The sequence below is a fragment of the Hyposmocoma kahamanoa genome, unplaced genomic scaffold (assembly GCF_003589595.1).
Source record: "Hyposmocoma kahamanoa isolate Upper Pololo Valley unplaced genomic scaffold, ASM358959v1 64, whole genome shotgun sequence".
Classification (NCBI taxonomy): domain Eukaryota; kingdom Metazoa; phylum Arthropoda; class Insecta; order Lepidoptera; family Cosmopterigidae; genus Hyposmocoma; species Hyposmocoma kahamanoa.
In genome coordinates, this window is record NW_020653852.1 from 16,767,902 (window position 1) to 16,795,019 (window position 27,118).

The window sequence follows — 27,118 nt, forward strand, 5'->3', positions numbered from 1 at the left end:
CATAATTAAACAATAAAAATAGTAAAAGTAGTATGTTAATCAATATTTTATTATTCATAAAAAAGTTGTATCCGTAGTGTAGATTTATAATTCACATTGGTTGTTAACATCAATTAAACGTTTCTTAGCAACGGTTTGATACTGATAAAATGGACCAAAACTGCCTTTTGTACGAATTTATTTTTATAAAAAATAAAACTGTACCTGATGGGGCCAATAGTATAAAAGTTTTTTATCATAGTTGCTATTATTTATAAACTGATGCCTATTACATACAACCGCGGGAACGTAAGTAACATCAACGATAATTATTATATAGATTACTTTTACATAAGTGTCATAAAGTCGTAGTACCTAATAAAGTTGGTATCAGTAATAATTACACATATTGTGCTAATATTTTGAATACGTATAGGTGCGAAAAATAGCTTTTCGCACAAGGGGTCGATCGGCTCATTCCCTCGATGCAGGCGGGCCGAGAGTAGACGCAGGTTCAACGGGCGATGGCCGACAGTTTTTGCAAATTCGACCAGCACTCGCAGACCCTAGAGCTACATTTACACGTTCACACACTTTACTTACAGGGTAAGTGACAACAAAATGTTATATATTATGTATTCTCGTTTACGTATACCTACAGTTTTCGTGTGCCTGCAAAAAAACTTAATAGCAACTCATTATTTAACATCACACACGTCACAACTTGTTAAAAGTTGATGATCGTAATAAAGCTGCAAACTATATACGGGTGCCAAACTGCGAAAATAACTAAAATGTAGACCAATTTTTTATTTGGAAAATAACTCTTGATCGCAAGTGTAGTAGTAGTAGGTAGGTATTAAAAAAGGAACTCGACCTTTTTTTTTAAGAAAAGTGACCTATAGTCAACTTGTTTAGTTCTTACTTAATTAAATGTAAACAATCTAATTCGTCTTTTTATTGAAACATATACTTTACAAATCAATAGGTATAACATTGGGCATGGATATTTGATATGAAGCTAAGTATATGTATTTTGTATTTAAAGGTAAGTAAAAATCATTTTATAAATGTATATTTCATTAAATAGACATCTCAAGATTGTTTACATTCAGTTAAGTACCTAAACAAATGGACTATAGACCTGTTTATTATTCCAATAAATTTTCGTTTTAAGCATGACGTTGTTTCCAGTAATGATTATGCACCAAAAGACGATGGTCGAGAGGAACCCATTAATCTGCAAGCTGTGGGCGAAGGTAGAGTTCAGTTGTTTCGGACACCACAGGAAAAAGATAGACTACCAGACAGAATCAGCCTTGACAGGTATGTCTAATGTACAATCAATATTGATAATACCAGATGAAACGGGATTCGGTTACCCTTTTATCGTTTAAGAGCATGGTGTCGTATAAAGTATACTATGCCTTATTTAAATTCGAATTTTAATTGTTAAAAAATATTATTACATTTTAAATTTTTATTGAATTGATATTCAAATATTTTTTGTGAAATTACTCAACTAGTTTGTTGTAATCATTAATACAAAGATCGAACACTCAGAAAAAATTCCTTCGATCCGGTCGGATCGAACCGACGTCTTCTTGTTATTATGAATATTATTACAATTAAAATATTATATTAATCGTGTTTCCTTTTGAATTAATTTCTACATTTGTAGTAAGTTATACTGCAGCACTTCCAATTTTAAATTACATAAATATGATAGTATCTATAATTTGTTATAATTGTAATATATTTTTACAATTCTAGGCGAGGTCTGTCCTCAATTCCTCATATTGTAGCAGAGCCAGGATTGAGACTATTATCACTGCAACACAATTTAATCAATAGTTTGTCAGGGTTGTCACCGCTCGATCTCGGAAAACTAGTGTTTTTAGATGTCTATGACAATCAGATGGATAAAATTACATCTCTCGAGAGGTTATTTAGTCTCAGAGTGCTATTGATGGGCAAAAACAGGTAACATGAATAATTTTACAACAGGATAGGCTTTACGTCACATAAATGTTCACAATTGGCAAGCTTTATGTAACATACGTTATTCAAAAATATATTTCGAAATTAAAAATAAAGAATTAATTTATAAACATAAATGAATTACGACACTTCATTAATTATCTATTGGTTTTCAGAATTAAAAGAATAGAAGGCTTGTCAAACCTCATAAAGTTAGAAGTGTTGGATTTGCATGGGAACAGAATCAGCAAAGTGGGTGGTTTATCTAATCTAAGTGAACTCAAGGTGCTCAATTTAGCTGGGAATCAAATAAAATGTATAGGACAGACTGATATCCAAGGTCTAGTATCTCTAAGGGAGCTAAATCTAAAGAGGAATCGACTGAGAAAATTAATGGGATTCCAACATACACCAAAATTACAAAAACTATACCTTGGTAACAATGACTTGCAAAGGTAAGTAAGTACCTACTTGTTTTATAAAAAAAAAGTTTGGTTACCTATGTGTTATAAATCAGTTTAGTGTAATAAAAAAAATGTTGTATTATATTCATTGACTTGGAGTCACCACACGTATTAACGCGGAATCGGCTTAAGCCATCGAGAAAAAGCATTTGTGTCCATGCAATAAGAGGAAAAAGACGTTTGGCGTTTCGCTTCCGCTTGCGCCGCCTAAGTGAAACGCACTACGACTCGCTCTTATTACATAGACATAAAGTTTCATCTGACCGGCTTAATGCGATTCCGTGTTGATAAGTGAAGTGACTTCCTCAGTGTCGAAGACATGTCGTCGCTAGCTGAGGTGACTTCACTCACAGAAGTGTCTCTAGATGGAAATCCTGTGGCTTTGGGTGGAGACTGTACACCATTTTTGGTATCATATCTACCAAACTTAGTAACGCTGACTAATATGCACGTCACTGATCAAGTAAGTAAACAACGGACATTGATGAAATTCAATATAAAATCGATCCTAAGTTACTCTCTATAAATCACTATCATTACTGTCTTTGCTGTAGGTTCGTAGAGCCGCTATGGCTTGGAGAAATAATAAGGAAGCGGCTCGTGCAGCATACTGTGCACTTGGAGGAACGGAACAGCACGCCGCTCGACGAGATCAGATCATAAACAATGCCCGTACCAACTGGGAGCTACTAAGGTCAGTTCAATTATGAATTTCTTATTATTCCGACAAGATACTATGATATTACAATATTTCAACTGACAATTTAAATCTAGGTCTGAAAACAAATGTTTCGCTACTGCAAGCACTAACACTCAAATGAAAAACCCTGAACCTGAAAAGGAATATGTAATTGAAACTTCAACGATCATTACCCAAACTGGTGCTACGCAGACTGAAATAGCAGCTCTTCCAGACGTAGTAATAACCATGCAGCATTGCGAAGCAGACGACTCTGACTTTAAAAACAATACTAGTGACACAAATGTTCCATCTTCAGACAACGCACCGATTAAATCGCCTGTGCGAAAGTTACAACGAAGTTCCACAGCTCGAAAACCATTAAATGAAAGACGAGTTAACTTCTCAGAACGTAGTGTTTCTCAGGACACAGACGCATCCCATTCTACATCTACTAGTAGTGATATAAGATTGCCACCTATACTTTTGCCTATTATTTCTTCACTTGAAAATGTTAAGCTTTCTGATGGCACAGAGCCTGTTTTAAAAAGATGGGAAAGTGTTTCTAGCGTTGAACCCGTCATAAATTCATCATTCAGCTCTTTGCCATCGTCAACAAGTGATAGTGAAGAAGAAGCAAACAACAAAAGGCGATTTCGTCGTGCTCCTACTGCGGTGCGTAGACGAGAACAGTTTAGCTCAATGCGGTCTAAATCAGTATGCGATCCAGAAAGTCGACGGGCTAAAGCAAATGCCAAGAACTTTGATAACAGTGAAAATGCCAGCAACGTGTCAGGTAGTACAAACGTTGGGTCTGTTACTGCATCATCAACTTCGAGCAGTGATCAAAATACCAAAATTTTACGAAGAGAAGGTTCCGTTAACGGTAGGTTAAGTAACAGAAATATAAGGAGTGCGACAATTGCTAGAAGGAATGAAAGAGCTTCATCAGCTAATAGAGCGGCTACAGCAAGAATACCAAAAACGAGCAAAAGTTTGGCTAGTTTGAAATCTTCAGAACCGGTTCCTAAACCAATAGTGCCTGCGACAAAAGATAGAGAACAAGGTAGGTTTACTGTACTGACACGTAAATGTTAATCAAATTGTTTTAATAATGATTTTAAATAAGCTTACATTTTAAATGCAGGTGTAGATTACTTAGTGGAGGTATGCGACGACTTAGTGAGCGCGTGGGGCGCCGGGGCAGTCCGTCGACTAGCCAGGGACTGGGAGTGGGAGAGAGCAAGGACAGTAACTCGTGCAGCTTTTCACTATGTCCATTTTAATGCTGTCGCACAATCTTTACCCGAATTAAAAAACAAGTAGGTTGTTCACAAATTATTCAAAGCTTTTACGTTATTATGGATAAGTTGCAAGTTGTTCTTTGATTTTAGATTTCCAAACGTATCTCAAATATCATTTCGAGCAACGGGGCTTCAATGGTTCGGCCAGCTTCATGCTTTAGCAGAACTTCGTGGAATCAGTGGTTTAACCATTTTACCTGAAGGCAATCCAATTCATACAAAAATATGGCGGGAATACGCTATATACAGGCTGGCTCATTGGGGACTCAAGCAAATAAATGATGAATCAGTAAGTTACGAGAAATGTATATACCTATAGAACTCAATTCAAGCCGTATTACACTCTCATTGAAAAGATAAGCGTATTATTTTAATTTATTTTTTAAAGGTAACTGATGAAGAGGTAAAATCAGCAAACCAAACCTACCACGGACTAAGTGACATAGTGTTACGGGCACTGCCTGATGCTCCCTTACAACCTCTGCTGTCTCGTTTGGGGAGAAGCGGCAACAGCACCGTCAGTGCCAAAGCTTGGCTGAGAGCCGCTGATCCAGCTCTAAGGGATGTGATCGCCAAGGAAGCGTTACAGTATAAAAAAGGGCACGTGTCTCAGGTCTGTAACCTACTTGAAATTACCATCACCTGTATTGTTTTTTCGTGTTACAATAGAAATAGTTTTTATTCTAAAAAGAAACGACGCAGCAGACGTACATTTAACAATTAAAAACGAAACAATTACAATATGAAAAAAATCGAAATAAAAAAGCGGAAAAAATACATACCAATTAGATAGTACATGCAAATAACACACAAACGGGATGCAAATAACTATAAAAATAAATAATCAGGCGATAAACCATAAAGTGTGCATGCTGTACTGTTACGGAATCCGTCATCCACTCAGCTTGATATCGTCTCACTGCAAGTGCTACGACGCTGATTTCAACAATTCTATCATCGTTTTCATACTCAAGTGTCGATAATTTCAATGCGCTTACACTTTCCAAATCAAGTCACTATGAGTCATTTGAATAAATTTTACTTCACAGGGCCTTACTGATTTTCAATTACAGGAAGACATGAGTTGGCGAGTTCGTGGTCGCGGTCAGTTATGTCATATAATTGAATTAGCCTGCGGTGCAGCACAGCGCTTACGAGCTCTAGAACTGCTGTGGCCATCAATCCTCGTCGAGATGATCGAGGATATACTGAAAGATTTTTCTGATATGGACACACATGTCAAGGAACAAATGCAGATGTTGATGGATTCTATGTAAAAAAATATATCTTAGCTTGTGTCCTACAGGACTTATTAAGTATTCTGTACCATTACACCATTGTGCATTGATATAGAAAACTTGACGCAAATACTATTTTTAGTTTGTTGTGATTGCAGTACTTACCTAAGAAAATATATGTAGATTTATTATTACTTTAAGAAATTGCAATTCTATTAATGGAATATGTCTAGATAAAAACGATTATAAATTATTTATTAACTAGCACAATATTTATTATTAAGTATAAACTTAAAACACTATGTATATTAGTGATGAATAGATCGTACTAGGATGGATAATACTAACCCACGGGGAGTTTAATATTCTATGGGCATTGCTATGTGCTATCATTGTTTCTTCCCTTACGTAGTAGAAATAAGGTTTTGGTTGGGGCCATTGGTTTTCTATTGTAATATTTTAATTACTACATGTTATGTTATAATCATATTCTTATAAGTTACAAAGCAACTATAATCATTAAATCGATACACATTTTTATCTTATGGTCGTAATTTATAGCAGTAATTTGTTGGACTGAAAGAACGATACTTATCGCAATTTGCTCAATAACTATAGGTAATCGTAATAGTCTTTTCAGTGATTAGAGGAATTTAACTTTAGTGTCACGAATTTATTGTAACAAGAATACTTAGTTAAATTGTTAACTACGCCTGCGGGTAACAAATTATATTTAATTCGTAGAAAATAAATCTTTGCACATTGATTGAAGATAATGTTTAATTTAATGATTGTTTCCTTCTTTATCATATTGACTTGCGAGCTCTACACATCGAGGGCGGCGCGATTTGAGTGTCATACTTAATTTCGACAAACACTATTTCGACTCGACAGTACTTCGACAACATATTAATTCGACGGAAATGTTCTGTCAGAATAGTGACCTGTCGATTACATTTTTTTTATAATATCACGTGACGGAACTAATAAGTCGTGCGCCTAGTAGTAAGCTACACGCCTATCCATAACAGTTGCAGTGCCTTAAATAGCTAAGGTCTGAGGGGTGCTATCAATGCGCCCGTCACCCTGAGACATGAATTGACAAGTCCCAAGTGCCTGTAATTTCACCAGCACCCTTACCCTTCAAAACCGGAAAACAGTAATGCTGACATTACTGCTTGGCGGCAGTAATAAGTAAGGTAATGTGTTGTCGAAATAGTTTTCTGTCGGTGTATAACCCATCGAATGTTTGTGTTGTCGAAGCAGTGTTCTGTCGGACTAATGACCTGTCGAACATGTGTTTTGTCGAAGTAGTGTTCCGTCGAATTAATGTGTAGTCGAAGTACTGTCGAGTCGAAATAGTGTTTGCCGAAATTAAGTATGACACTCGCGCGATTTACTTAGGACGACATCAGCGGATAAAAATACAGGTAACTTGTGCGATAATCCGACGAGAGACACGCTCGCGGAAGGTCTACTGGGTCTTCTGAAACCTACTGTAGATCAACTCGACGACAGGGTGCGAGTTACTAGGTAAGTTGTTTTAAAGACAATAAAAAAGACACGAACCGTTCCTATATACAAGTTCGGGCGCACGCAGTTATAGGTGAAGATCCTCGATGTCAGTTTATGATACAAGCAGCACGCTTACAAATGGTCTTTCGCATCGACATTACAAGAGGTATCTCCATACTAAACTTGTTTTGTCTAGGTATGGATAAATACACGTTCGCTGTTGATTTAGAAACGTTATTTTAAGTGGCATTGGTATGTAAATCTAGTGAGCGTATAATCCGTTTTTATACATAGCTTGGTTGTTATAATTCCCAAAGCCAAAAGCCAGATAAACCAAATTGTGCATCGCCGTTGTCTCAAAAAGTCGCATCAGTCATACACGTACGTCTCATTGTTAGGTGCGGGTCTTTAATTTCTCATTCAGATCATTAACTATTAAAATTGAATAGAAATGAGTTCACCATATTAAATTCTGGAATTCTTGTCAGGAATTCTACTAGCCGAGAAGTGACTGATTCCAGTAAGAAAATCACTCTGGATCTTATGGGAGCTTAGGAGCCCCTTACATACACATGTTTTATACTTTAGATAAGGTTCCTATGTTTCGAAAGGCTTGTATTATTCTAATAAGCTTTTAAGATCTAATGGGTATTGAATTTTGTGCAGTCAGAAGAGCGCAGGAAGTGTTGAGCAGTTTTACAAAAAGAGAATGCACCTATTAAAGTGACACATCATTTCGTAGTCTACCAACATTAAAATAACATATCACTGTGATGAACTGTCAAAACCGGAATTTCGTACAAGTTTGGAATTGGATACTAGGTACCTAATACCTTGCTACTGCCTTATCGTTGGCGTGTTTAACCAATATTATCTGCCTGCACTCTTCGGAACTGTTGATCAACATTAGCTGACCGCATTCCTCGAAACTGACACTGGTCCATGCCTAGTGGCAGCCATTAAGGAAATTGTAATAACCATTTTTTGCGAAAATTGTGATTTCAGCACGTTTTGAATTAAAATGAAAGTGAAGACAGTGTAGGTACTATTCGAAATGGATGACACAGAAAGTACAACTACATCAGCGGACGAAAATACTGGTAACTTGTGCGATAATCCTACGAGAGACACGCTCGCGGAAGGTCTATTGGGTCTTCTGAAGCCTACTGTAGATCAACTCGACGACAGGGTGCGAGTTACTAGGTAAGTTGTTTTAAAGAAATAAAAAAGTCGCGAACCATTCCTAATCAAAAAGTAAACGAACTTACATTAAGAAAAACGAGGTGCTACTAGATGTTTGTGTAATATGAGATAACTTTCCCATAGATTAACCTGTTCATGAAGTGCTAAATTAATAAAAAATGTCACTCCTAAGTGCCATAATGCTTATATTGATTCAATGTAAAATGTTCTATGTAAATAATTGAATTTTGTCAGTACATTGTTGATACTCTCTGCAGTAGAAAATGGCGTACTCCGTCTTATCATGCTGTAATATTACATTTTACAGTAAATGTCATTACTGTCCATGAATAGATTAAGTTGATTTTGTCCCATCACTAGAATCTGTATGTAATACAAATATTCCTATAGTTGGCAAAATATTATTTACACCAAATTCGTGCTATCGCTTTGTTTTTTGAGTACAATAAGACAAAAAGTGAGCTGTTACAATAACACACATGCCATCTGTGTAGTCCAAACAAACAGTTTAGATACTTTTACACATTGGCAATTAATTTCAAATGTGGTGATCTTTATATGGAACTAGCTTTGTTAAGTATGTAAGAAAAGAGTTGGCAGTTGGTATTTTATGAAGCATCAACTTAAAAAAACTACCTGATGAGTAAATAATTCAAAACTACAATCCAGAAAAAGTACCCATGGCTCGAACAAGGAACCAAGATCATTAAAAGCAGTGTTAATGGTTTTAACCTATTGTAATAGAAAGGATAGGTTGTTCCAAGAGATAACATTCATCGGTGCAAATAATATTTCTTCAGCTATACTTATCTAGCTTCAAATAAAAGTAATTTTAACTTTTACAAATATTTAGAACTTCTGTATTGCACCTACAGATAGGAAAGGTGTTATAATTTATGACACTATACAGAAGTTACGGATGTTTCTTGAGTAGGTAAGATTAGTTCTGTATTCCATCTTTTCTTTCTGTTTTCCATCTGAGGCAAGCATGTGTGACCGTTCTGGCAATGTTATTAATGCCAGTCTTAACCGACTGTGAATCAAGGTCAAACTGCATTAGCAAGTCTCAGTATGAAATACCACCTAAGTCAAAACTAGGTCCTTAATAGCTCAACTTATTTATATTATATTGTATCAATGGCATACATTGCATCCTCAACTGGAACTCTGGCTGTAGAGTTTATACTTTTATATTTATACACTAGCAAAATTTAAGATCTGTGAAACAAAAACTGAGAAATTTCATTGAATTTGAAACATATTTTAAAGGAGGATTTAGCAGTTGCTGTTCAAATTGGATAAATTATTCAGAGAAACATACATAAACTACTGTTAATCATTAAAAAAGAAGAACCGCCAAAATGTGACTTATCGGTTTTTGTTCTGATGCTCCTAAATTATAATGTCGATGTATATAAATTTTGCCTTAATATGTATAACATTGTAAATTTTCCAGAATATCCCAATTAGAATTGAAACAACAAATAGACAGCCTAAACGAAGAATTACAGAAAGTGCGGGAGGCCCTTAACAATCATCCTGACTTGGACCCTTACGTTAAGAAGCTTATCGCATGTAAACACAAAGTCACTGTTGTACTCAATGTGTTGCAGGCTTCACAAGTATGTATCATATTTTCTGTGTTGAATGCACTTAAAATCTTATTACAACATTTTGTAAAGATAGTTGAATAAATGAATGAATGCAATACTCTTTATTGCTCATAAAATTACAGTGGCATTATAGAATGGTACTACAAGTATAAAAAATAGTAAGTTAATGTGCAACTGGTGGCCTTATTGCTATGCAGCAATTTCTTACAGGCAATATTAGGTTAAAAGTTTGATACATGCAAAAGGGGTGCAACCAAAGAATATCTTCAAAAATACAGTATATAATAAGTACTAATACAATATATGAAGACTGCAAATGCAAAACGTCTAATGTACATTTGGAAAATATTACAGGCGAGTGGTAAAATAATTTTTTTTTTAGAAAAAAAACTTTTAAATTTATTAATTATATGGAAAAGCTGAAACTTTCTAGTTTTCCATATAACAAATAAAATTGAGTTATGATTTTTTGTCTTAAAACAAAATACTTTAAATCACTCTTCTGCAATGTTTTCCAAATGCAACTTAGATGTTTTATCTTTCTAGCATATATATAACATTATGTAGATAGAATAGTGATATATGTATACATAATTTTAATACATAACAATAAATAAATATATTATAAAATAAAATATACTATACACTTTTATAGAGAAAAAAAGCTACTTATTATTAGTCAAATGTTCACTTCACTTTTAGAGACATTATTATGTTAAAATTACATTTCTACCAGTATCATAATATCAATATATTGATATTTTATGATATCAACTTTAATTGCATTATAATCTAATAAACAAAATATATGAAATAATTTTATTAATGCAAAGATTGAGAAAAATTCCTTAGATCCAGCTGGATTCCAACCAGCGCCTTCAGCATACCGTGTCTAACGCTCTCCCAACTGAGCTACGGAATAAACCAGCAGACCTTATGAATTTTTCTGTGCATGTTGCAGATCTTTGTTTTTGGTTTTTATTAACTTTTCATCCATAGCGCCATCTGTGAGAAATCTGTGAAAGTTTTTCTCCACAGCCAGGTACCTTTACAGCTACCAGTGCAGTCGTGTAAATATTAATATGTGAAATAAATATTAATTTCCAGGATCGATTGAATGAAATAAGGCGTATGGTGAACAAAGAGAAGAGTGTTCGACCTGCAGTCCATATAGAATCACCCCAAGAGCCACAAGAACCTGAACAGGGGCGTAGTGGAGTTGTCTCACAGCAAGGAAGTATCAACTGATATGGAGACTCCATATCAAAACCACATTGACAAGGCAGACTTTGATCATGTTTATGAGCCATCTGAAGACAGTTTTCTACTAATAGATGCCTTAGAAAAGGATCTAGAATATGTGAAGGCCAAAAACCCCACATTTTGCCTAGAAGTTGGTTCAGGCAGTGGTGTCATTATAGGTGCTTTTGGAATGGCATTTCCTTACACTATCTGTATGAGTACAGACATTAACTTTAAAGCTTGTATTATGACAAAACAAACAGCCAGTTTCAATAAGGTTATACTTGACTCTGTGAATATGGATTTGGCGTCATTATTTATTGACAAAAAATTTGATGTTATTATCTTCAATCCTCCCTACGTTGTGACAGCGACTGAAGAGTGCAGAGTCAATGATATCAGTGATAGTTGGGCTGGTGGCGTCAAGGGAAGAGAAGTGACAGACAGATTACTTCATATGATACCAAAGAAGCTAGCTGATCATGGTGTTTTATACCTCTTGTTGATAGAAGATAACATTCCAGTTGAAGTCATACAGATTATGTCCATGTATGGATTTAAATCAGAAACTGTGCTAAGAAGACGAGTGCGGAATGAACAACAATTAGTGCTTAAGTTCTATAAATAATGTTATTTGTACAGTGAAAACTTTATTTGTAAGTTCAATATGTTCATTAATTATAAAGTTGATAACAAGCTGTTGTTTATTATTTAAGATTCTTCTTTACAGCTTCTCCAAATTGTTTGGCTCCTTCCTGGTTTTCTTCAAAGCCTGGTAGAGCTTTACAATCTTTGACCCACTGCTGGATGTTGGGGAAAGAAGAAATATCCCATCCCACTGCCTGTAATTTCAAAACAGTCCAATTATGTAATATTATAAAATTTAAAAATAATGTAATTTGGTGAAGATAAATATGGAGGTAAACGTAATAATAATAGGTAGGTATATTTATTCAAGAGATTTTATTTAAATAAATAATCATAATATAAACTTATACTTGATTTCAGTCAGTTTATACTTGGTGAGTTAGAAGAAAAAAATTATTGCGTAATTTAGTGAACCCAGTATGCTATAAATATAAATTCCAGTTCTAAAACATGTGTTCATTAATTCACTAATTAAAAAACATGTTTAACGTGATACTTACAAGGATACTGGATAAAGATGCGTAGATAGAGGTATCTGCTATGGTGCAATTGTCTCCAGCCACCCATTTGCTACCATTTAGGAATGTTTCCAAAAAATTTAACGCATTGTTCAGGTCATCTTTAAGGTTCTGCTTTATCACGGTTTCTCCGAGAAATAGAATTGGAAACTAAAAAAGAAAAGTCCTATAAGTACAAAATACGGGGTGATAATTTATTTGTGACTTTAAAAGCTAAAAAATGTTTTACAGGTATTATTTATGGGAAGTTATTTTTATCTTATATGCCATTTTACAAGTGTTGCTTTAATCAAATTCCAAAGTTTCACATATACAGTAAAAATGAATTTAAAAAGCTTACATATCACAAACATTGAATAGGTACAAAATAAACTATATTAATATATAGGCAAACTGCGCAAACTAAACTTTGTCATCTTAGTTTAAAGCGCCAAAGAAGGGAGTCACCACATTTATTAATGCGAAATCGGCTTGATCGAAAAGATTCAGAAAATGCTTCACGTCCATGTAGCATTTGGACCGCCAATGCGAAACGCATTTATATATATAATGTGTGTGGAAACGCAGTTTTTCTTTGCCCTTATTATATGGACATAGAGCTGTTTTCTCACCCGCTTAACGAATCTGTGTCGATAAGTATAGTGACTCCCTAAGTAGACGTCGAGACTACGGCACTCCATAATTGTAAACAAAATAAAAACAGCTCTAAACTCCATTTTTTTATCATAACGAGAAAAAAGACTGAATTTAAACCTAGCTAATATTTACCAGAATTAATGCCAATGTAAACATGATCTACGTCAGACGTACGCGTTAAAAGTTAAATAAATACAGGTACTCACGCAAATTGCTCTAATCTTTACAAACAAATTAGACGCATCGAAGTAAAGTCTTTGATTGACAACAGCGCGTTTCTGCAAGTCCTTAGGGTAGAATTGATCATCTTTCCCGTACTTATCAGCTAAGTATGAAGCGATGGCTCGGCTCTCCCATAATACGAACCCGTTGTCGACAAGGGTTGGCACCGTGTGCTGCGGATTCACCTTTATGAAACTTTCTTTCAGTTGTTCTTTTTCAAATAAGTTTACAATTTCAACTTCGATTGGTACTCCAATCGTTCTTGCAGCGAGCAAAGCGCCTCTAGAAGGAGCGCTGATTGGAAAGTGGTATAACTTCAGAGACTTCCTATCACCGCAACTTTTGTCGGCAGATGCCATTTCAATAGTTAAATTAAAAGAAATGGAATTCAATTAAATTTTAGGCCACAAAGCAGCACACGTGGCCATACACTCGCGCGACGCGTAGAAAAACTTATCTAAAAATGGGACGCGACGGGCGGCGGGCGGCGCCGGCGACGAGTACAAGACGTTGATTGACCTTCTTTTTTTTTGTCCTTGGCCTTTTGCTGTTAAGCTCAATTTACATTGCGGCGGAACGGAATGAAAGTGAAATTAATGAACTTTATGTCAATAGTGCAACGTACAAACTAGATAGGTACGAGGTAAAACAGGGTCGAGCGTATTCTGGAGAATAGTGTAGAAGTAGTAGTAGTAGCGCGAAGGCAGGCGCCACAGCGCAACGTCAAGCGTGTACGAAATAGGTGTGTAGGTACATACAGTCAAGCACATCAAGCTTGACACTTTGACAGACAGTTCTTATCGTAAGCGGCATAGAGTTGGATTTAAGTATCTAGCCTGACGTGCTCTCAACCCTGTACGTACGTAACGTGCCAAACATGTATTAAAGTTGATTTATTTAGTGTAAAAACATAATTGTTAGTATACAATGTAAAACCTAGAAACTGTTGGAAAAAACTTTTCTTAACACATCTTCTATGAAAGTCTTTAACTCTACTTAGGGAGTCACTATACTTATCGACACCGATTCGTTAAGCGGGTCAGAAACTACAGCGACAAAAATTCTGATAATAATGCATGGGGAAAAGTCATACAAAGTAGGCGATTTGAGATATAAATCTTTGAAAAATGGAAGAAATGATAATATTGTTCAAAATGTTCTTTGGAAAATCACGAACGGTCTATCTTATTCACCTTTTCAAAGAACATATTCTTTCTTTCTGTTTTTCTACTTCACAAATAAACGAAATAAAAGTAATATTCAAGTCCATCATCTTTGTCATGTAAAAGATGGTTAACAACTGAATATATGTTATATACAACAGCCTCAAGGCGTAGTCGCAATTTGCGACTACGCGTCTCGCGCTGCGAAATACGCTATGTTCCGTCGCAATGAAAATTTTTATGGCAAAATTTCAATTCTCTCCTAGCTCATCTTCGGTGAAAATGGTCTAAATTGACAATAAAGAACGACCCTATGCGGCCTACATTGAGTATTTATAAACTTTGCAACGGAAAAACCTATTAATTTCAGTCGCGAGATTGTGAAGTACAGTACGATTTGAATTTAAAAAGAAACAGCTTCATCTGATTCGTCTTCCGTTATACAATTTCTTTTGTTTCTACAGCCGCGTGTTTATCACTAGACGAAAACAGATTTCACTAACCACCACTACTTGTAAAAAAATATTTAAAAAAATTACGAAATTTTAAAAAGGAATACTCCTTGAATAGGTTACTTTTCACTTTATCAGACTGTCATTCAAATTCGTCGTCGTTTTCAAAACTGTAAGTCGCTTTTATAATGAATTTCAGTCGTGAAAATTTTCGGTCCATAGTTTTGTACGATTTTCGATGTGGCTTAAGTCAACAAGAGAGTTGCCAGAGACTACAATTATAATTTGGTGATGAAGCCCTATATGTCGTAACTCCGTGTATTCGTGGTTCAGTGAATTTAGATGTGGACGTGATCATCTCCGTGACGATATACGGCGACTGCGCGCTGCGGTTACCGAATTTAATATTGATACCGCACGACAACTGATTGAAACTGACAACAAAATACTTGTCAACAAATTCGTCCTGTTTTAGGCATCGGAATGAGCTAGATGCAAAAGATGTTGCATGTGTATCTAAAGGTTCGGAAACTTTGCACTCGATGGATACCATAATATTTAACGGAATACCAGAAACGACTGCGTGTAAGATGGTGCCGTAAAATGATAAAAAAGTTTCATGGAGGACAATCATTGGCTGTATACATATAATATCGTGACTGGTGACGAAACCTGGGTGTACTGCTTTGAACCGGAAAGAAAAAGCCAGTCCGCAGAATGGGCCTTTCCTTTTGAAAATTTCCCGACGAAAGTTAAGAAAAGTCGGAGTCGGCAAATCAGATAGTAACTGCAGATTGGTATCTGCACCTGCTTGCCCAGTGTTAGAAAAAATTCGCAAAAAGCGTCCTCGAAGCAATATCGTCCTTCACCAAGATAACGCTTTTGCACATTTCGTTAAGGTAACGATGCGTATTTGAATGCGACTTCTTTTTATGTCCAAAAATCAAAGATAAATTTAAAGGTTTCCGATTTACAGGCCCGGAAGCGGCAGTGAATGCGTTCCACGAAGCCATTGAAGAAGTCCCTACGGAAGACTGGTCCCACTGCTTTTCACAATGGTTCTAACGAACACTTGTTCGGTATAGGACAAATTCTGGATTCGAGAGATTCGTGATTAGGCACATTCGCTATTCCACAGATTCGGGTATTGGGCAGATTCTTAGATTCAACAAATTAGCTTTACGTCAGAAATTACCTATCAGAATCCAGAAACTTTCAGTATCGCCTAAGTATGTTAGGTATCAATCGCGATAGCTATTAATGAGAATTTTTGATTTATTTATTTATTTACAATATAAGTTTACAACGGATTAATTATATACTTCATCATAGTTAAATTACATAGTCAAAAAAAGGTACTCTGCTTTGGATTTTTAAAAATTCATTGACGAACAAAACAGCATATTTCAAGAATTCGTTTGAACTGTCATAATGGAATATGTCGGCACGTGACTGTTGTATGAGCAATTGATGGAAATAGGCCGGCGAGATTTCAATTCTCGTCTCGCCTCGCCGGTGGAAGAGCACCCTTAGCGTTCGAGCCATAACTTTTAACAAAAACAAGAATATGTTTTATGTTTTGGAATGTGTTTTTTCGTATAAGTTTAGGAAACAGATTTTGAGGATAATGATATATATGATTGACGACACTCGTCAATTGTTTCGAATTCGAGCGCAGTTGTCACCGAAATGATTTGGCAGAATGGTTTTCAAAACAAATTAAATGACATTTCGTCTCTATTTCTGGTTATATACTCGATTTATTTATACATGCTACATTATTCGACTATTCAGTATGTTTCGAGTCGAAAGGGAGTTTAGAATTTCCTTTTTATTAACTTTTGTACTTTCAACCAACCACCACTTCGTTTGAAGTTCGTTACACTGATATTTTATACTTATGATTGAATGATAAATAATTGTAGGTATCGTAAACAACTAACTTTATTTGAATATAAAATGTAACAATATTATTATCATAGAGACAATTTAAAGCTTTAATGGTATGTAGGTACACATTTTGGGTGTGTAATAGTCGATATAACAACAGATCTGTTTGCACTTAGTGTAACGGTATTTAATATAATTTCACATGGTATAATCACTCATGGGATATAATTAATAAATGTACCACAACAAAATGTATAATTGTGTATAATAAATATTCAGTATATCAAAACATTACATGTATAATGCTATATATCTGACATTTTAATATAAATAATGTACATTATAACACCGGTATGTCAGATTGAATCAGTTACATGAACCCTTTATTATACCGAATGACACTTAGCATAGAATAAATTAATTGTATCCCTTGAGTGTTATTTTGACCAATATATCATAATTTGTTGTTTTAAGGAATGAACCGCACCGCGCCCATTAGATTTTGTTAGGCGTAAATTTGTTACTCAAGTTTCTTTTTATATGGCGTTTGATTTTATGTTTATCCAAGTCACATTTTTGTGCGAATTTTGCTGAACAACCCGTACATGAGAAAGGCTTAACCCCTTCGTGTACCGCTTGGATATGACGTTTGACGTGTGCTTGGCGTGATAATTGAAGCCCACAGAGGTGGCAGGTGGCTGGCTTGCCTCCGTGCGTGAGGAGGTGGCGTTTTAATTCGAATTTGGATATAAACTTGCCATGGCAATTATCACACTTGAAGTTCAGTTCACCTCTGTGTCGGCTGTAACAAAGTTGATGATGAAATAAAACTTGGTCATATATTAAGCCACAATACACGATTTAAAAAATGTGTGGACATATTTCACTCAATTATCTTCTTATGATAAAAACGACGTTATCATAAAATTAAATTTATTATTTGCGAAAACAAAATAAAAATTGATTCTCCACACTTTCAGGTTGACCGCCCAGATTTGGCACATATATTTTGTAATAATAATAATAAATAAATAAATAAATAAAAACATTATTATTATGATTATTACACATTTTGTATAAGTACCTAGGTATCAAATGTTTTTAGCGAATTTAATAAAATGGTCGAATGGTCGATCCTTTTCCTTGCACTCTGTATGAGGTTAAATACTTACAGGAGATGATACTGTAGTTGTCCACTATGGCGAAAGGCGCGTGAGCACAAGGTACAACGATACGGAACAGAACCCGAGTGTTTACGCGCGTGCGCCTTTAATCCAGCTGCATGAGCGAATGTTAAATCGCAATCTTTACATTTGTAAGGTTTTATTCCCTAGGGTGAAAAAGGAGTTTAGTTTCTTTGTACTATACATAATTACTTTAATAATTTTATTATTACAGATTAAAATTCTTAATTAGCAATAAATAAATTAAAAGAATTATCAATTACAGTATGAGTTCTGAGGTGTACTTTGAGAGCCTGTAGCGAAGCAAAGCTTTTGTCACAATGTGTGCAGAGAAATGGTTTCTCTCCAGTATGAATTCTTATGTGGTTTTTCAAAGTAAACCTGGGGAAAAAAAGTTATAATTATTAATACAAAGATCGAAGTATGGATTCCTTCGATCCGACTGGATTCGAACCAGCGCCTTCAGCATACCGTGGCTGAAGCTCTCCCAACAGAACGAACGAAGCAGAACGAACCAGCCGACCTACGAATTTTTCTATGTGCTTCTTGCAGATCTATGTGTTTGGTTTTAAATGATTTTTTTACTGTTGCGCTTTCTGTGAGAAGCTTAGAAAATTTAAGGCGGAAGCAAAAAACAATTTATTCACTCAAATGTGGATTAGCTATCTTCTAACCCTGTCAATGGAGTCATAAAATAGTTTGTACGTACTTTAGCTGGTATGTTCTGATTAAAATTGAAGTTCTCCACAAAGTGTGTTTTTGAATGAAGAACTAATTGCAAAATTTAATGAAAAACACTGACAACCCTTGTGGCTCAACAATTTGCATTGTGAACTTTGAGATGGTCAAGTGTAATTCCTGGTAAGACCAACTGGAAATTAATTTTTCTAAATTAGTTCTGGTCTGGATGTTCTGAGTAGTGCCTCAGTACCATGTCCTGGTACTCATAGAACAGGGAATTCCCTTGTTGAGATCAGGGAATAGGTTGCCTAGGACATTTTATTACTATAATTATTATAAAACTGTACAAATTTTTTTTTAACAAATTTTTCTTTGTCTATACAATCACCAGGTAAAGTGATATGTTTAAAACCTTTTTGTTACGTCTTGTATAAAGAAAGTGGTGAATAACTGCCTCCGTGGCCGAACGGTTACCATGCCGGACTGCCACGCAGAGGTCCCAGGTTCGATTCCCGGGCCGAGAGAAATAGTTGTATGGCCTACAATTATTTCTCTCGTGAGTTTGGGTGTAATTTGTGGTTGTCTATGTGTGTGTCCATGGCACCCGCGACACAGGGTTTCCCTAGTGCGGGGCTATGTTGAGTGTGTGCGTTTGTGCGTTAACCAACAATACTACGATCAGGGCTGGCTATTGTATTTGTATTTAAATCATTACCTAAAATGTATTTTGTCATTGGTATTTTAAACATATGACAGTCAAATATTTTGTAACTGACATTTATTTCAAATACTTTGTACTGTCTGGTGAGTGGTAAGTGGTATTTTGTAATTGAAGTGGCATAGCAGAATGAATTGTAGCAGTAGAGCTCGTTGCCGCCACGCAGTAATGTGAGCATTACTGCATTCCACTTTTGTAGAGTAAGGGTGCTGGTGAAATTACATAGACTGAGGACTTGCCAACATAAGTCTCAGGGTGACAGGCGTGTAATAGTCTAGTGTGGGTGGATAATCAATCGGTGCGATGTAGGTGATCAATGTGATTATACCCACCCTGACGCCATAAGTTTTCCACATATTGAACACTGATATTTCTCTTTGATCTTTTGTTGTCTTTCGTTAACATTGGTTAAATGAATATTTTCTACTTCATCTATGCATTTTTGTTTCAATGCATTTAACACCTCATTTTTAATATTTCTTATTGGATAATCACTGAATTCATTGTTCGTTTCAGATATGTCTCCTACATTAAAATTTGTTCTTCCTTCTACAATTTCCACAGAGGTCCGTAATTTCTGGTCCGAATCTTGGAATAGCTGAATAAATTCTGTGCAAATTTCTAACTTTTCCAAGCAATTGTTACATATGTTATCAGGAAGACCATCACACGGATAAATCTGTAATTATATAAAGAGCATACTGAGATTAAATTAAATAAAATTTCAATTGGTAGTTATTATAAAACCACTTACGTGTACTTTGGTCACAGACATTATTTTCTCAGAAATTGATACACTACCATTTTCTACGAATATATTTTTATTTGCTCCATTGTTTAAACACACTCTACACTTACTCATGGTAAATAATGTATATTAGAAAGTACTCTTTCAAATTCAACTTCAACTTTTGTAGAAAACAAAACAAATAAGGATGATGTGCAAGCGCCGTACAGCTGATTTTATTTTATTTTTTATTTCATAACCTTGGATTCAAGTATTTTTGTCGATGATTCGATGATAGCGCTTTATTGGATAATAACATTTTCCGAAAAATTATTTCAAGGGGACATTTTTCGGGAAATATTACTGACAAATTGAAAACAATTGAGAAATATAATTTGAAGACTCCTAGTCATAATAAAATATGTTTCACTAATATGTGTTATACATTTTGCATGAATTATAAATTTACAGTTTATACAATTTTATATAAAATAAAATTGTATAAGTAAACATTGAAAATGTAATTTTCAACCATAGATTTAGTACATAGGTTTTAAACATTAGAGGATGGAAAAAATTAAAATTTTAAACCCTGTTTGACTTATTTTCACAAATTCCAAAGTTCATTAGCTTCAACTTTTGACAGGACAATCAAAATCAAGCTAATCAGAAAAAAAATCTTTTTCCATAACATGATTTGTTTCAAAATGGAAATTTTACTATGATTATGAGTCAACACTAATTATAATTATAGACTCTGAGCTTCCTGTCATGTTAGCATATTTTTAGTACAGGGTCAAGAGCACGTCAAGCTTGACACTTAAGACTTAAATCCAACTCTATGCCGCTTACGATAAGAACGGTCCAAAGTACAAAGTGTCAAGCTTGACGTGCTCTTGACTGTACAAAATAATGCAAGATAATAATTTATAGATAGCGACAGAAATATCACCAATGAGCCTTCTTGACTGTGACCAGTAAAAAGCATAAATCATTTTGAGAAAATGAAATGTTTATTTTAAGACTATATAATAAATAGAAAAAAATAAAAAATAGTAAATTCATCTCAAATAATATCGGTTGAGTTAGGAATACCGGTATTGATTAGGCCTTTTATTATTTATTTTATGTGGCAACACTTTAACCGCATTCGTTTTTCAAAATTTTGAAATTCGTCAACGTTTCCCTTTGTCAATTTAAATCGTTGTAAGTTGCGAGTTATCGTTGTGAATTTTGCGATTTATGTGATTTATACAAAAATCGAACGCGAGAGATAACTACGTTGCGCATTGTTTCAACAAAGACCACTAAAACTACTGGGTTAACGCAAAAAAAGTGATTTCATAATAACTTGTTACGATGTCAAGAGATAATAATATTTATTATTCTGAGAAATATTACGACGAGGAGCACGAATACAGGTATATATTTACTTCAATAAATTTGCATACCTCATATTACTAAGTTCATTAAAGTAAGAAAACAATGTTATGTGAAAATAACCTAAAAACGATATAATTTCGTAGTTTGTTTTATGTGGTAATTATGTGATAAAAATCAAAGAAAGTCAGGAAATAAAGTCATTATTTGCATATTTGCTTGTGTCTGTAGTTGATTTTTACTTTGATCTGTCTTTACACTGCTTAAATGCGAAATTTTTTTTGCGCAGGTATGACTTAAGTCTTATTCATCTTTTATCTTTTAATGATACACTATTTATTTTACTCAACGATAACAATGTAAACGACTTTTACACATTTTTACTTCTTACATTACATTTTTATTACTTTTACATAGTACTATTTAGCATGGAAATAGATGCAGGAAGCACTTAAAATTACCAAAATATTATCAAGACATGTCATATAAATTCTTAAGAGGCTAGGCTCCTCTGTATTTTATTTACCATGCGTAATTAGGCTCCACGATGTTGAGTTGCGGAAAGCAGCCTGTTATTTATTTATTTGTTTAATTATAGACTAGCAGCCTTTGCTGGGATGTCTACATCACGCAGTGTAGAAATTTATATAGTTTGTTTTAGTTAACTTTCTTAGCACTAATTCACTCTTTCGTAGCCAATTGTCGAGCTTGTTTTTGAAGGCATTAACAGAGACAGCAGAAACAACATCTTCCGGTAGTATGTTCCAATTATGCACCACTCTCTTGCTGAAAAAATTGTGTACAACAGGTGTTTTAGAAGTTGCATGGACTAGTTTGAAGTGGTGGCCACATGATAGTTTAAAGTTTTCTTTTGTTTTAAAGATGTTTTGTGTTGCTGGTAGATTGTACTGACTCATTAGAATTTTATAAGTCTCGATGAGGTCACCACAATGGCGTCATTCTTCCAGAGTAGTGAGGCGCAATACAGAAAGTCTCTCCTCATAGGATTTGTTATACTGTACCATGCATGTGCAAAAGTTGTTGTTTATGCTGTTAAATATAACCCTGTGAGGTTGTTAGCATATGAAAATAACCCTGTATATTGACCCCCACCTACGTAAAGTATCATATGTCGAAATTGCCAAGTTTACAGGGGAGTGCATTTCTCAGTGTTATTTGACAAAGCTCATTACTTTAAAACTTGTTCTCGTATAAAACAGAAATGCTAAATTCACGTGTTATACTCATTTCAGTGGACTTAGAATGCTCCCCTGCAAACTCAGCAATTTCGACATATGATGCTTTACATAGGAGGGGTCGATATACAGGGTTCTTTTTCATGTGCTAGCAACCTCGCAGGGCTTTAATCTTAACTTTGTAAACAACTTTTGTTCCATGACTTTTTACAAAACATAATAAATTTACCAAAAAGAAATTTTTAAGTTTTTGTTGTAATATCTTTTATTATAATTATCACTTTTTACATTTGTTTTTGGTAGTAAGGTATGTGCAAGTAAGTGTCCTCCGCGATGACTACCACTCCTGTCCTGCATAGAGGTATTGCTATTGGTATGCATTTAGAGCGTTCTATTTAAATGTTTATTTTTGTATGAAAGTAAAATGATGAATAATTAAAAGTCATGGACCAAAAGTTATTGTTTATGATGTTTATTTAATTTCGTGTTGGAGAACTGACAGACAAACAGTCACTTAAAAAACTAAATAAATTTTCAAATTCTGATGATGAGTTCCCACAAATAAATGTTATAATGTTCATTTATCATGTTACATTATAAATTAATTCATACATACATTTTGACATCATTTATAGTTAATTTTTTTTGTAGTATTCAAATTAGCAAACAGTTAAATGGTCCTAATAAATGTTACAGCCATTTAAAGACATTGGTGACACTAATTTATAAAGAAGTATCCTTAGAAAATTAATTGTGGATCATAGGATATATAAGATGTTAAGTCCTAGAGGAGTTCGTGTGTGGAAACCAGCCTGTTACACCATACCAGGGTTTTAAGTCTGGCTATAATAATAATAGCCTTTATTGCTGATACAATTCAATTCAATTGTTACAGTATACTTCGTTATTAGAAAATACAATTCATTATTAAAAAATATAAAATATCTTTAACCTAGATTAATACTAAAAATAGACAAATAGACAAATTTCCAATTAAAATTAATACTTAAATACTTTCAATATTAATAATTCAAAACATTTTCCTATAATTAAATTACATCCACATCAGCTAGTCTTTCGACATAGGCCTCCTCCAGAAACTTCCAGTCCCGTGCCTGTCGTTGCCAAAATGGCAAGTCTGTCTACACCCAACCCAAAACACAGTAGAGCTGCTTTGTGGTGTAGCTACAGTCTGATGCATTCCCAGGCAGGTTTAGTGGCAGTAGAGCTCCTTTTGAAAGAGTTTGTCCAGGGAAGTTATGCTACCTTACCTATTTCTGCCGCCAAGCATTAATGTGAGCATTTACTGCGTTCTGGTTTCCTAACCAGAATGCAGTTCACAACATCAGTTACACCCTTACCCTTCCTAGGATAAGGGTGTAATTGACATTGTGAATGACGTTGAGAAAGTGAAATTACAGGCAAATGGGACTTGTTAACTTATGTCACAGAATGAATTTTATTTATTTTCAGGCATGTGGTACTTCCAAAAGAGATGGTGAAGCTGGTCCCCAAGAACCACCTGATGTCGGAGTCGGAGTGGCGCAGCATCGGGGTGCAGCAGAGTCAGGGATGGGTGCACTATATGACGCATCAGCCTGGTATATACTTACTTATACATTTATCAAACAAACATTGACCATTGATTTAATGTCTCTTTTTTTTTTTTTTATCAATGTTTGTAATAGGCCTGTAACACTTGGATGTCAATGTCGGCCTTGTGACGTCAATCCCTGTGGATTATTCTACTCTATCATGTCGCCTCATAGTGAGAGGCAATACCTCACATATTGAGTACAGAGTTTTAGTCCTCTTTGCCAACAAGTCATCCAACACAACATTTAATTCCCCAACCTGCCATATATCCCCTAATTGAAATTGGCTTCTTAGAGCCACATAATGGCCACATTCTATTAAATGTAGCATATCTTTAAGTTTGTTACAGAAGTTACATAGCGGAGATTCTCTTTTTATTAGATGGTAGAACTATTCCTTTAAGGAAGGTGGCCAGTACGAAGTCTAAAAGTTAAGAACAATGCGTTTCTAGAAAGTGCGCCGTCCACAAACCAGGGCTTTCGCGGTGGACGCACTTGAACAAATTAATACCAAATTCCTTTCACTGCAGAAATCTCCCCATAGATGTTACTCCACATATCCATATTTAGCTCTCTTACAAATGGCTTAAATGTGTACAGACGCACACATTCGCATAATAATGAATGGCGCGTGAGACGTCCATCGGCATGCCACGCGAATGCGTCGCAAAATTATGCGAATGTGTGCGTGCGCCACTTTGGGCAACGAGAAGCTGGAGAGAGTCAATCAGTACGTCTATCTTGGACATGTTCCATCCTTTGGCAAAGAGCATCAGCCTAAGGTGATCTCAAAAAGGTCCAGCTGGGATGGGCAAGCTAGATGACATCCTTAAAGCAGATAAGATTCCACAGTGCCTGAAGACCCGCTTGTTTAATCAATGTGTTCTGCTTACCATGACGTATGGTGCTGAGACATGGACGCTCATACAGAAGACTGTATACAATTGAAAGTTGCACAGAGGTTGATGACAGGTGCAGTAAGACGTCGACTGATTGGTGGCCGATGACGGGCAAAAGAAGCATCAGGCGCCCAGTTGCAAGGCGGGTGGATGACATAGTACGCGTCGCGGGGCGTCAATGGATGCGGCTAGCACAGGGCCGTGGTGGATGTCACAAACTTCGGGAGACCCAGCAGTGGGTGAAATCAGGCTGTGGATGATGATGATGTGTGTCCGTACAGGGCACGCGACGGGCGCGCACGCATACAAACCGCGCTGCTACGTTTATATACTTATTATACTATATGCTATTACTGCCCAGAGCTAGAGCTTCCAGTGTTAGCACAGTAGGCGTTGATCAGGGCTTTCGAGTATTTAAGATCATTGCGTTGGGCTCTAGCCAGATGTCTCAGAAGGCACATGTGCTTTGGTTGCGAAATAATAATATGAGCCAGGCTGTATTTACATATAGGAGTGTTGTACTTAGGTTGTAGCGAAGGGTGGTACTCTTCATTGGTACTCGTAATGAAGAGTTTGTGGGCGATATAGTACTCCTTGGCCCCATCCGTCCGTCCTTAAGATTTAATAACATATTTATAGCAATACATAGTAGTTTAATAAAATCCGTTTGTTATTTTATTGTTTAATAATTGTCTATTTGTTTCAGAGCCTCATATTCTGCTATTCAGGCGAAAAAAGACAACGCCACCCGAAAAGAAATAGACCACCAAACAAATGTACATGTATAGATCTTCATCAATTAGTTTTAATCTTAGGTTTAGTCAGCCCTCAACAAACTACATTCTTATTAATTCTTAATTATAATTTCTTAACAATTCATAGTCTCTGCTGGGCATGGCTCACGTAAGAAGGCGTTAAACTCCACCACACTTGCCCATTGCATCATGTTATGTTAAATAGTTTTGAAAACTGTTTGTGTTTGTTCTAGCTAGTGGTAACCAAAAACAAGCCTAATTAAAATGTACCGTAATTTTATCATTATACTATTATTAGGGTTATTTCATTGTCTTACAATTATGTGGACGTCGGGTCCGCGCTAAAAAGTGTCCGAACTTATAGGGCGTTAAAATCGTATACAGAGCGTCATTCACGCTTTAGTCTTCATTTGTTCGACTGACAGCGAAGCAAGCAAAATTAGACAGTACTGCGATGACATTAAAATTTAAATTCAACGTTTTAGCTTTTTCATATTCCTTTACATTCACTACGTTTAAATAGGTTGACTTGGGACATTTTTGTATTAGACCCGTCGTCCATTTATTTGTAAGTCAATGGGTTATTTGTAAAATACAGGGCTAAACCTCTAAACCTCTAAACCTCTCAGGACTATAATATTCTATGACCATAAACGACTTTTGTTCTATGATTTTTAATAATTCATCAGATTTTACTTTCGTACAAAAATAAAAATATTAAAACAGATTGCTCTAAATGGTGATCCCACTGTGTTGCAAGAAAAGGTAGACAGTACTCTGGAGGCCTTGCTAAAAGTACAGATTTAAAAAGTGTCAAAAACTTGTTTGTTTTTGATATAGATTTATCTTTTTTTATCTTTATTTTGATATAGATATATTGAGACGACACCCGTCAATTGTTTCGAATTCGGGCTGGCCAATCGGAGCGCAGTTGTCACCGTAATGATTGGGCAGAATAGTTTTCAAACAAATTAAATGACATTTTATCACTATTCTGGTTATACACTCAATATTTACAAATAACTCTGTAGACATTTATCATAAGCTATTAATATAATTCTCAATGGTTTCTCTACAATTTTCATCCAGTCTGCCTTTTCATATATGCAAGTAGCTTTCGTGTGGGTTGCCAGTGGAATTTTTATTTGTATGGAGCTGCAAGTGTGGCGGCAAACGAATTTTAATTCTTGCAAAAATGAAATTCGCTGCAAACTGGAAGAGAGCAATTCATATTAAT

General features: G+C 35.2%; 6 protein-coding genes across 6 annotated transcripts; 4 read left to right on the plus strand and 2 right to left on the minus strand.

Annotated features, from left to right (window-relative positions):
- Positions 1 to 261: 261 nt before the first annotated feature.
- LOC113230907 (leucine-rich repeat-containing protein 49) lies at positions 262 to 7,714 on the plus strand. The gene is made up of 14 exons (XM_026465017.1): positions 262 to 288; positions 416 to 585; positions 1,174 to 1,305; positions 1,753 to 1,962; positions 2,136 to 2,414; positions 2,733 to 2,886; positions 2,978 to 3,117; positions 3,198 to 4,168; positions 4,250 to 4,424; positions 4,497 to 4,695; positions 4,795 to 5,019; positions 5,480 to 5,679; positions 7,049 to 7,177; positions 7,648 to 7,714. Exons 1-14 carry the CDS (start codon positions 262 to 264, stop codon positions 7,712 to 7,714), a joined length of 3,078 nt encoding a protein of 1,025 aa, XP_026320802.1.
- Positions 7,715 to 7,989: 275 nt separating this feature from the next.
- Positions 7,990 to 11,230, plus strand: LOC113230628 (SNAPIN protein homolog). The gene is made up of 3 exons (XM_026464624.1): positions 7,990 to 8,362; positions 9,819 to 9,984; positions 11,083 to 11,230. The coding sequence occupies exons 1-3, from the start codon at positions 8,214 to 8,216 to the stop codon at positions 11,221 to 11,223; spliced, it is 456 nt and encodes a 151-aa protein (XP_026320409.1). The 5' UTR covers positions 7,990 to 8,213; the 3' UTR covers positions 11,224 to 11,230.
- On the plus strand, positions 11,187 to 11,899 carry LOC113230627 (hemK methyltransferase family member 2). Its single transcript, XM_026464622.1, has one exon. The coding sequence runs from the start codon at positions 11,225 to 11,227 to the stop codon at positions 11,843 to 11,845; it is 621 nt and encodes a 206-aa protein (XP_026320407.1). The 5' UTR covers positions 11,187 to 11,224; the 3' UTR covers positions 11,846 to 11,899.
- On the minus strand, positions 11,867 to 13,761 carry LOC113230626 (glutathione S-transferase 1-like). Its single transcript, XM_026464621.1, has 3 exons — positions 13,226 to 13,761; positions 12,366 to 12,533; positions 11,867 to 12,059 (listed from the first exon to the last, which is right to left on the minus strand). Exons 1-3 carry the CDS (start codon positions 13,598 to 13,600, stop codon positions 11,925 to 11,927), a joined length of 678 nt encoding a protein of 225 aa, XP_026320406.1. The 5' UTR covers positions 13,601 to 13,761; the 3' UTR covers positions 11,867 to 11,924.
- Positions 13,762 to 16,788: 3,027 nt separating this feature from the next.
- LOC113230625 (zinc finger protein 239-like) lies at positions 16,789 to 20,119 on the minus strand. Its single transcript, XM_026464620.1, has 5 exons — positions 20,084 to 20,119; positions 19,662 to 20,008; positions 18,194 to 18,311; positions 17,919 to 18,076; positions 16,789 to 17,548 (listed from the first exon to the last, which is right to left on the minus strand). Exons 1-5 carry the CDS (start codon positions 20,102 to 20,104, stop codon positions 17,242 to 17,244), a joined length of 951 nt encoding a protein of 316 aa, XP_026320405.1. The 5' UTR covers positions 20,105 to 20,119; the 3' UTR covers positions 16,789 to 17,241.
- A 1,138-nt stretch (positions 20,120 to 21,257) lies between these two features.
- Positions 21,258 to 26,309, plus strand: LOC113230769 (cyclin-dependent kinases regulatory subunit). The gene is made up of 3 exons (XM_026464854.1): positions 21,258 to 21,477; positions 24,106 to 24,233; positions 25,833 to 26,309. The coding sequence occupies exons 1-3, from the start codon at positions 21,416 to 21,418 to the stop codon at positions 25,886 to 25,888; spliced, it is 246 nt and encodes an 81-aa protein (XP_026320639.1). The 5' UTR covers positions 21,258 to 21,415; the 3' UTR covers positions 25,889 to 26,309.
- The last annotated feature ends 809 nt before the right edge of the window (positions 26,310 to 27,118 follow it).

Bases quoted from the DNA above. Each gene is read 5' to 3' on its own strand.
- LOC113230907 (XM_026465017.1), top strand. From the start codon at position 262: ATGCCTATTACATACAACCGCGGGAAC. The intron at 1,963-2,135 runs GTAACATGAATA...ATTGGTTTTCAG, and splicing joins CTATTGATGGGCAAAAACAG to AATTAAAAGAATAGAAGGCT. The intron at 5,680-7,048 runs GTAAAAAAATAT...CGATTTACTTAG, and splicing joins CAGATGTTGATGGATTCTAT to GACGACATCAGCGGATAAAA.
- LOC113230628 (XM_026464624.1), top strand. From the start codon at position 8,214: ATGGATGACACAGAAAGTACAACTACATCAGCGGACGAAAATACTGGT. The intron at 8,363-9,818 runs GTAAGTTGTTTT...TAAATTTTCCAG, and splicing joins GACAGGGTGCGAGTTACTAG to AATATCCCAATTAGAATTGA. The intron at 9,985-11,082 runs GTATGTATCATA...ATTAATTTCCAG, and splicing joins ATGTGTTGCAGGCTTCACAA to GATCGATTGAATGAAATAAG.
- LOC113230627 (XM_026464622.1), top strand. From the start codon at position 11,225: ATGGAGACTCCATATCAAAACCACATTGACAAGGCAGACTTTGATCAT.
- LOC113230626 (XM_026464621.1), bottom strand. From the start codon at position 13,600: ATGGCATCTGCCGACAAAAGTTGCGGTGATAGGAAGTCTCTGAAGTTA. The intron at 12,534-13,225 runs GTGAGTACCTGT...TTTCTTTTTTAG, and splicing joins TAAAGATTAGAGCAATTTGC to TTTCCAATTCTATTTCTCGG. The intron at 12,060-12,365 runs GTAAGTATCACG...TTGAAATTACAG, and splicing joins CATCTTTATCCAGTATCCTT to GCAGTGGGATGGGATATTTC.
- LOC113230625 (XM_026464620.1), bottom strand. From the start codon at position 20,104: ATGTCTGTGACCAAAGTACAC. The intron at 18,312-19,661 runs GTGGGTATAATC...TTTTTTCCCCAG, and splicing joins GGAAAACTTATGGCGTCAGG to GTTTACTTTGAAAAACCACA. The intron at 17,549-17,918 runs GTAAGTATTTAA...ACTTTGTTACAG, and splicing joins CAACTACAGTATCATCTCCT to CCGACACAGAGGTGAACTGA.
- LOC113230769 (XM_026464854.1), top strand. From the start codon at position 21,416: ATGTCAAGAGATAATAATATTTATTATTCTGAGAAATATTACGACGAG. The intron at 21,478-24,105 runs GTATATATTTAC...ATTTATTTTCAG, and splicing joins GACGAGGAGCACGAATACAG to GCATGTGGTACTTCCAAAAG. The intron at 24,234-25,832 runs GTATATACTTAC...TATTTGTTTCAG, and splicing joins CTATATGACGCATCAGCCTG to AGCCTCATATTCTGCTATTC.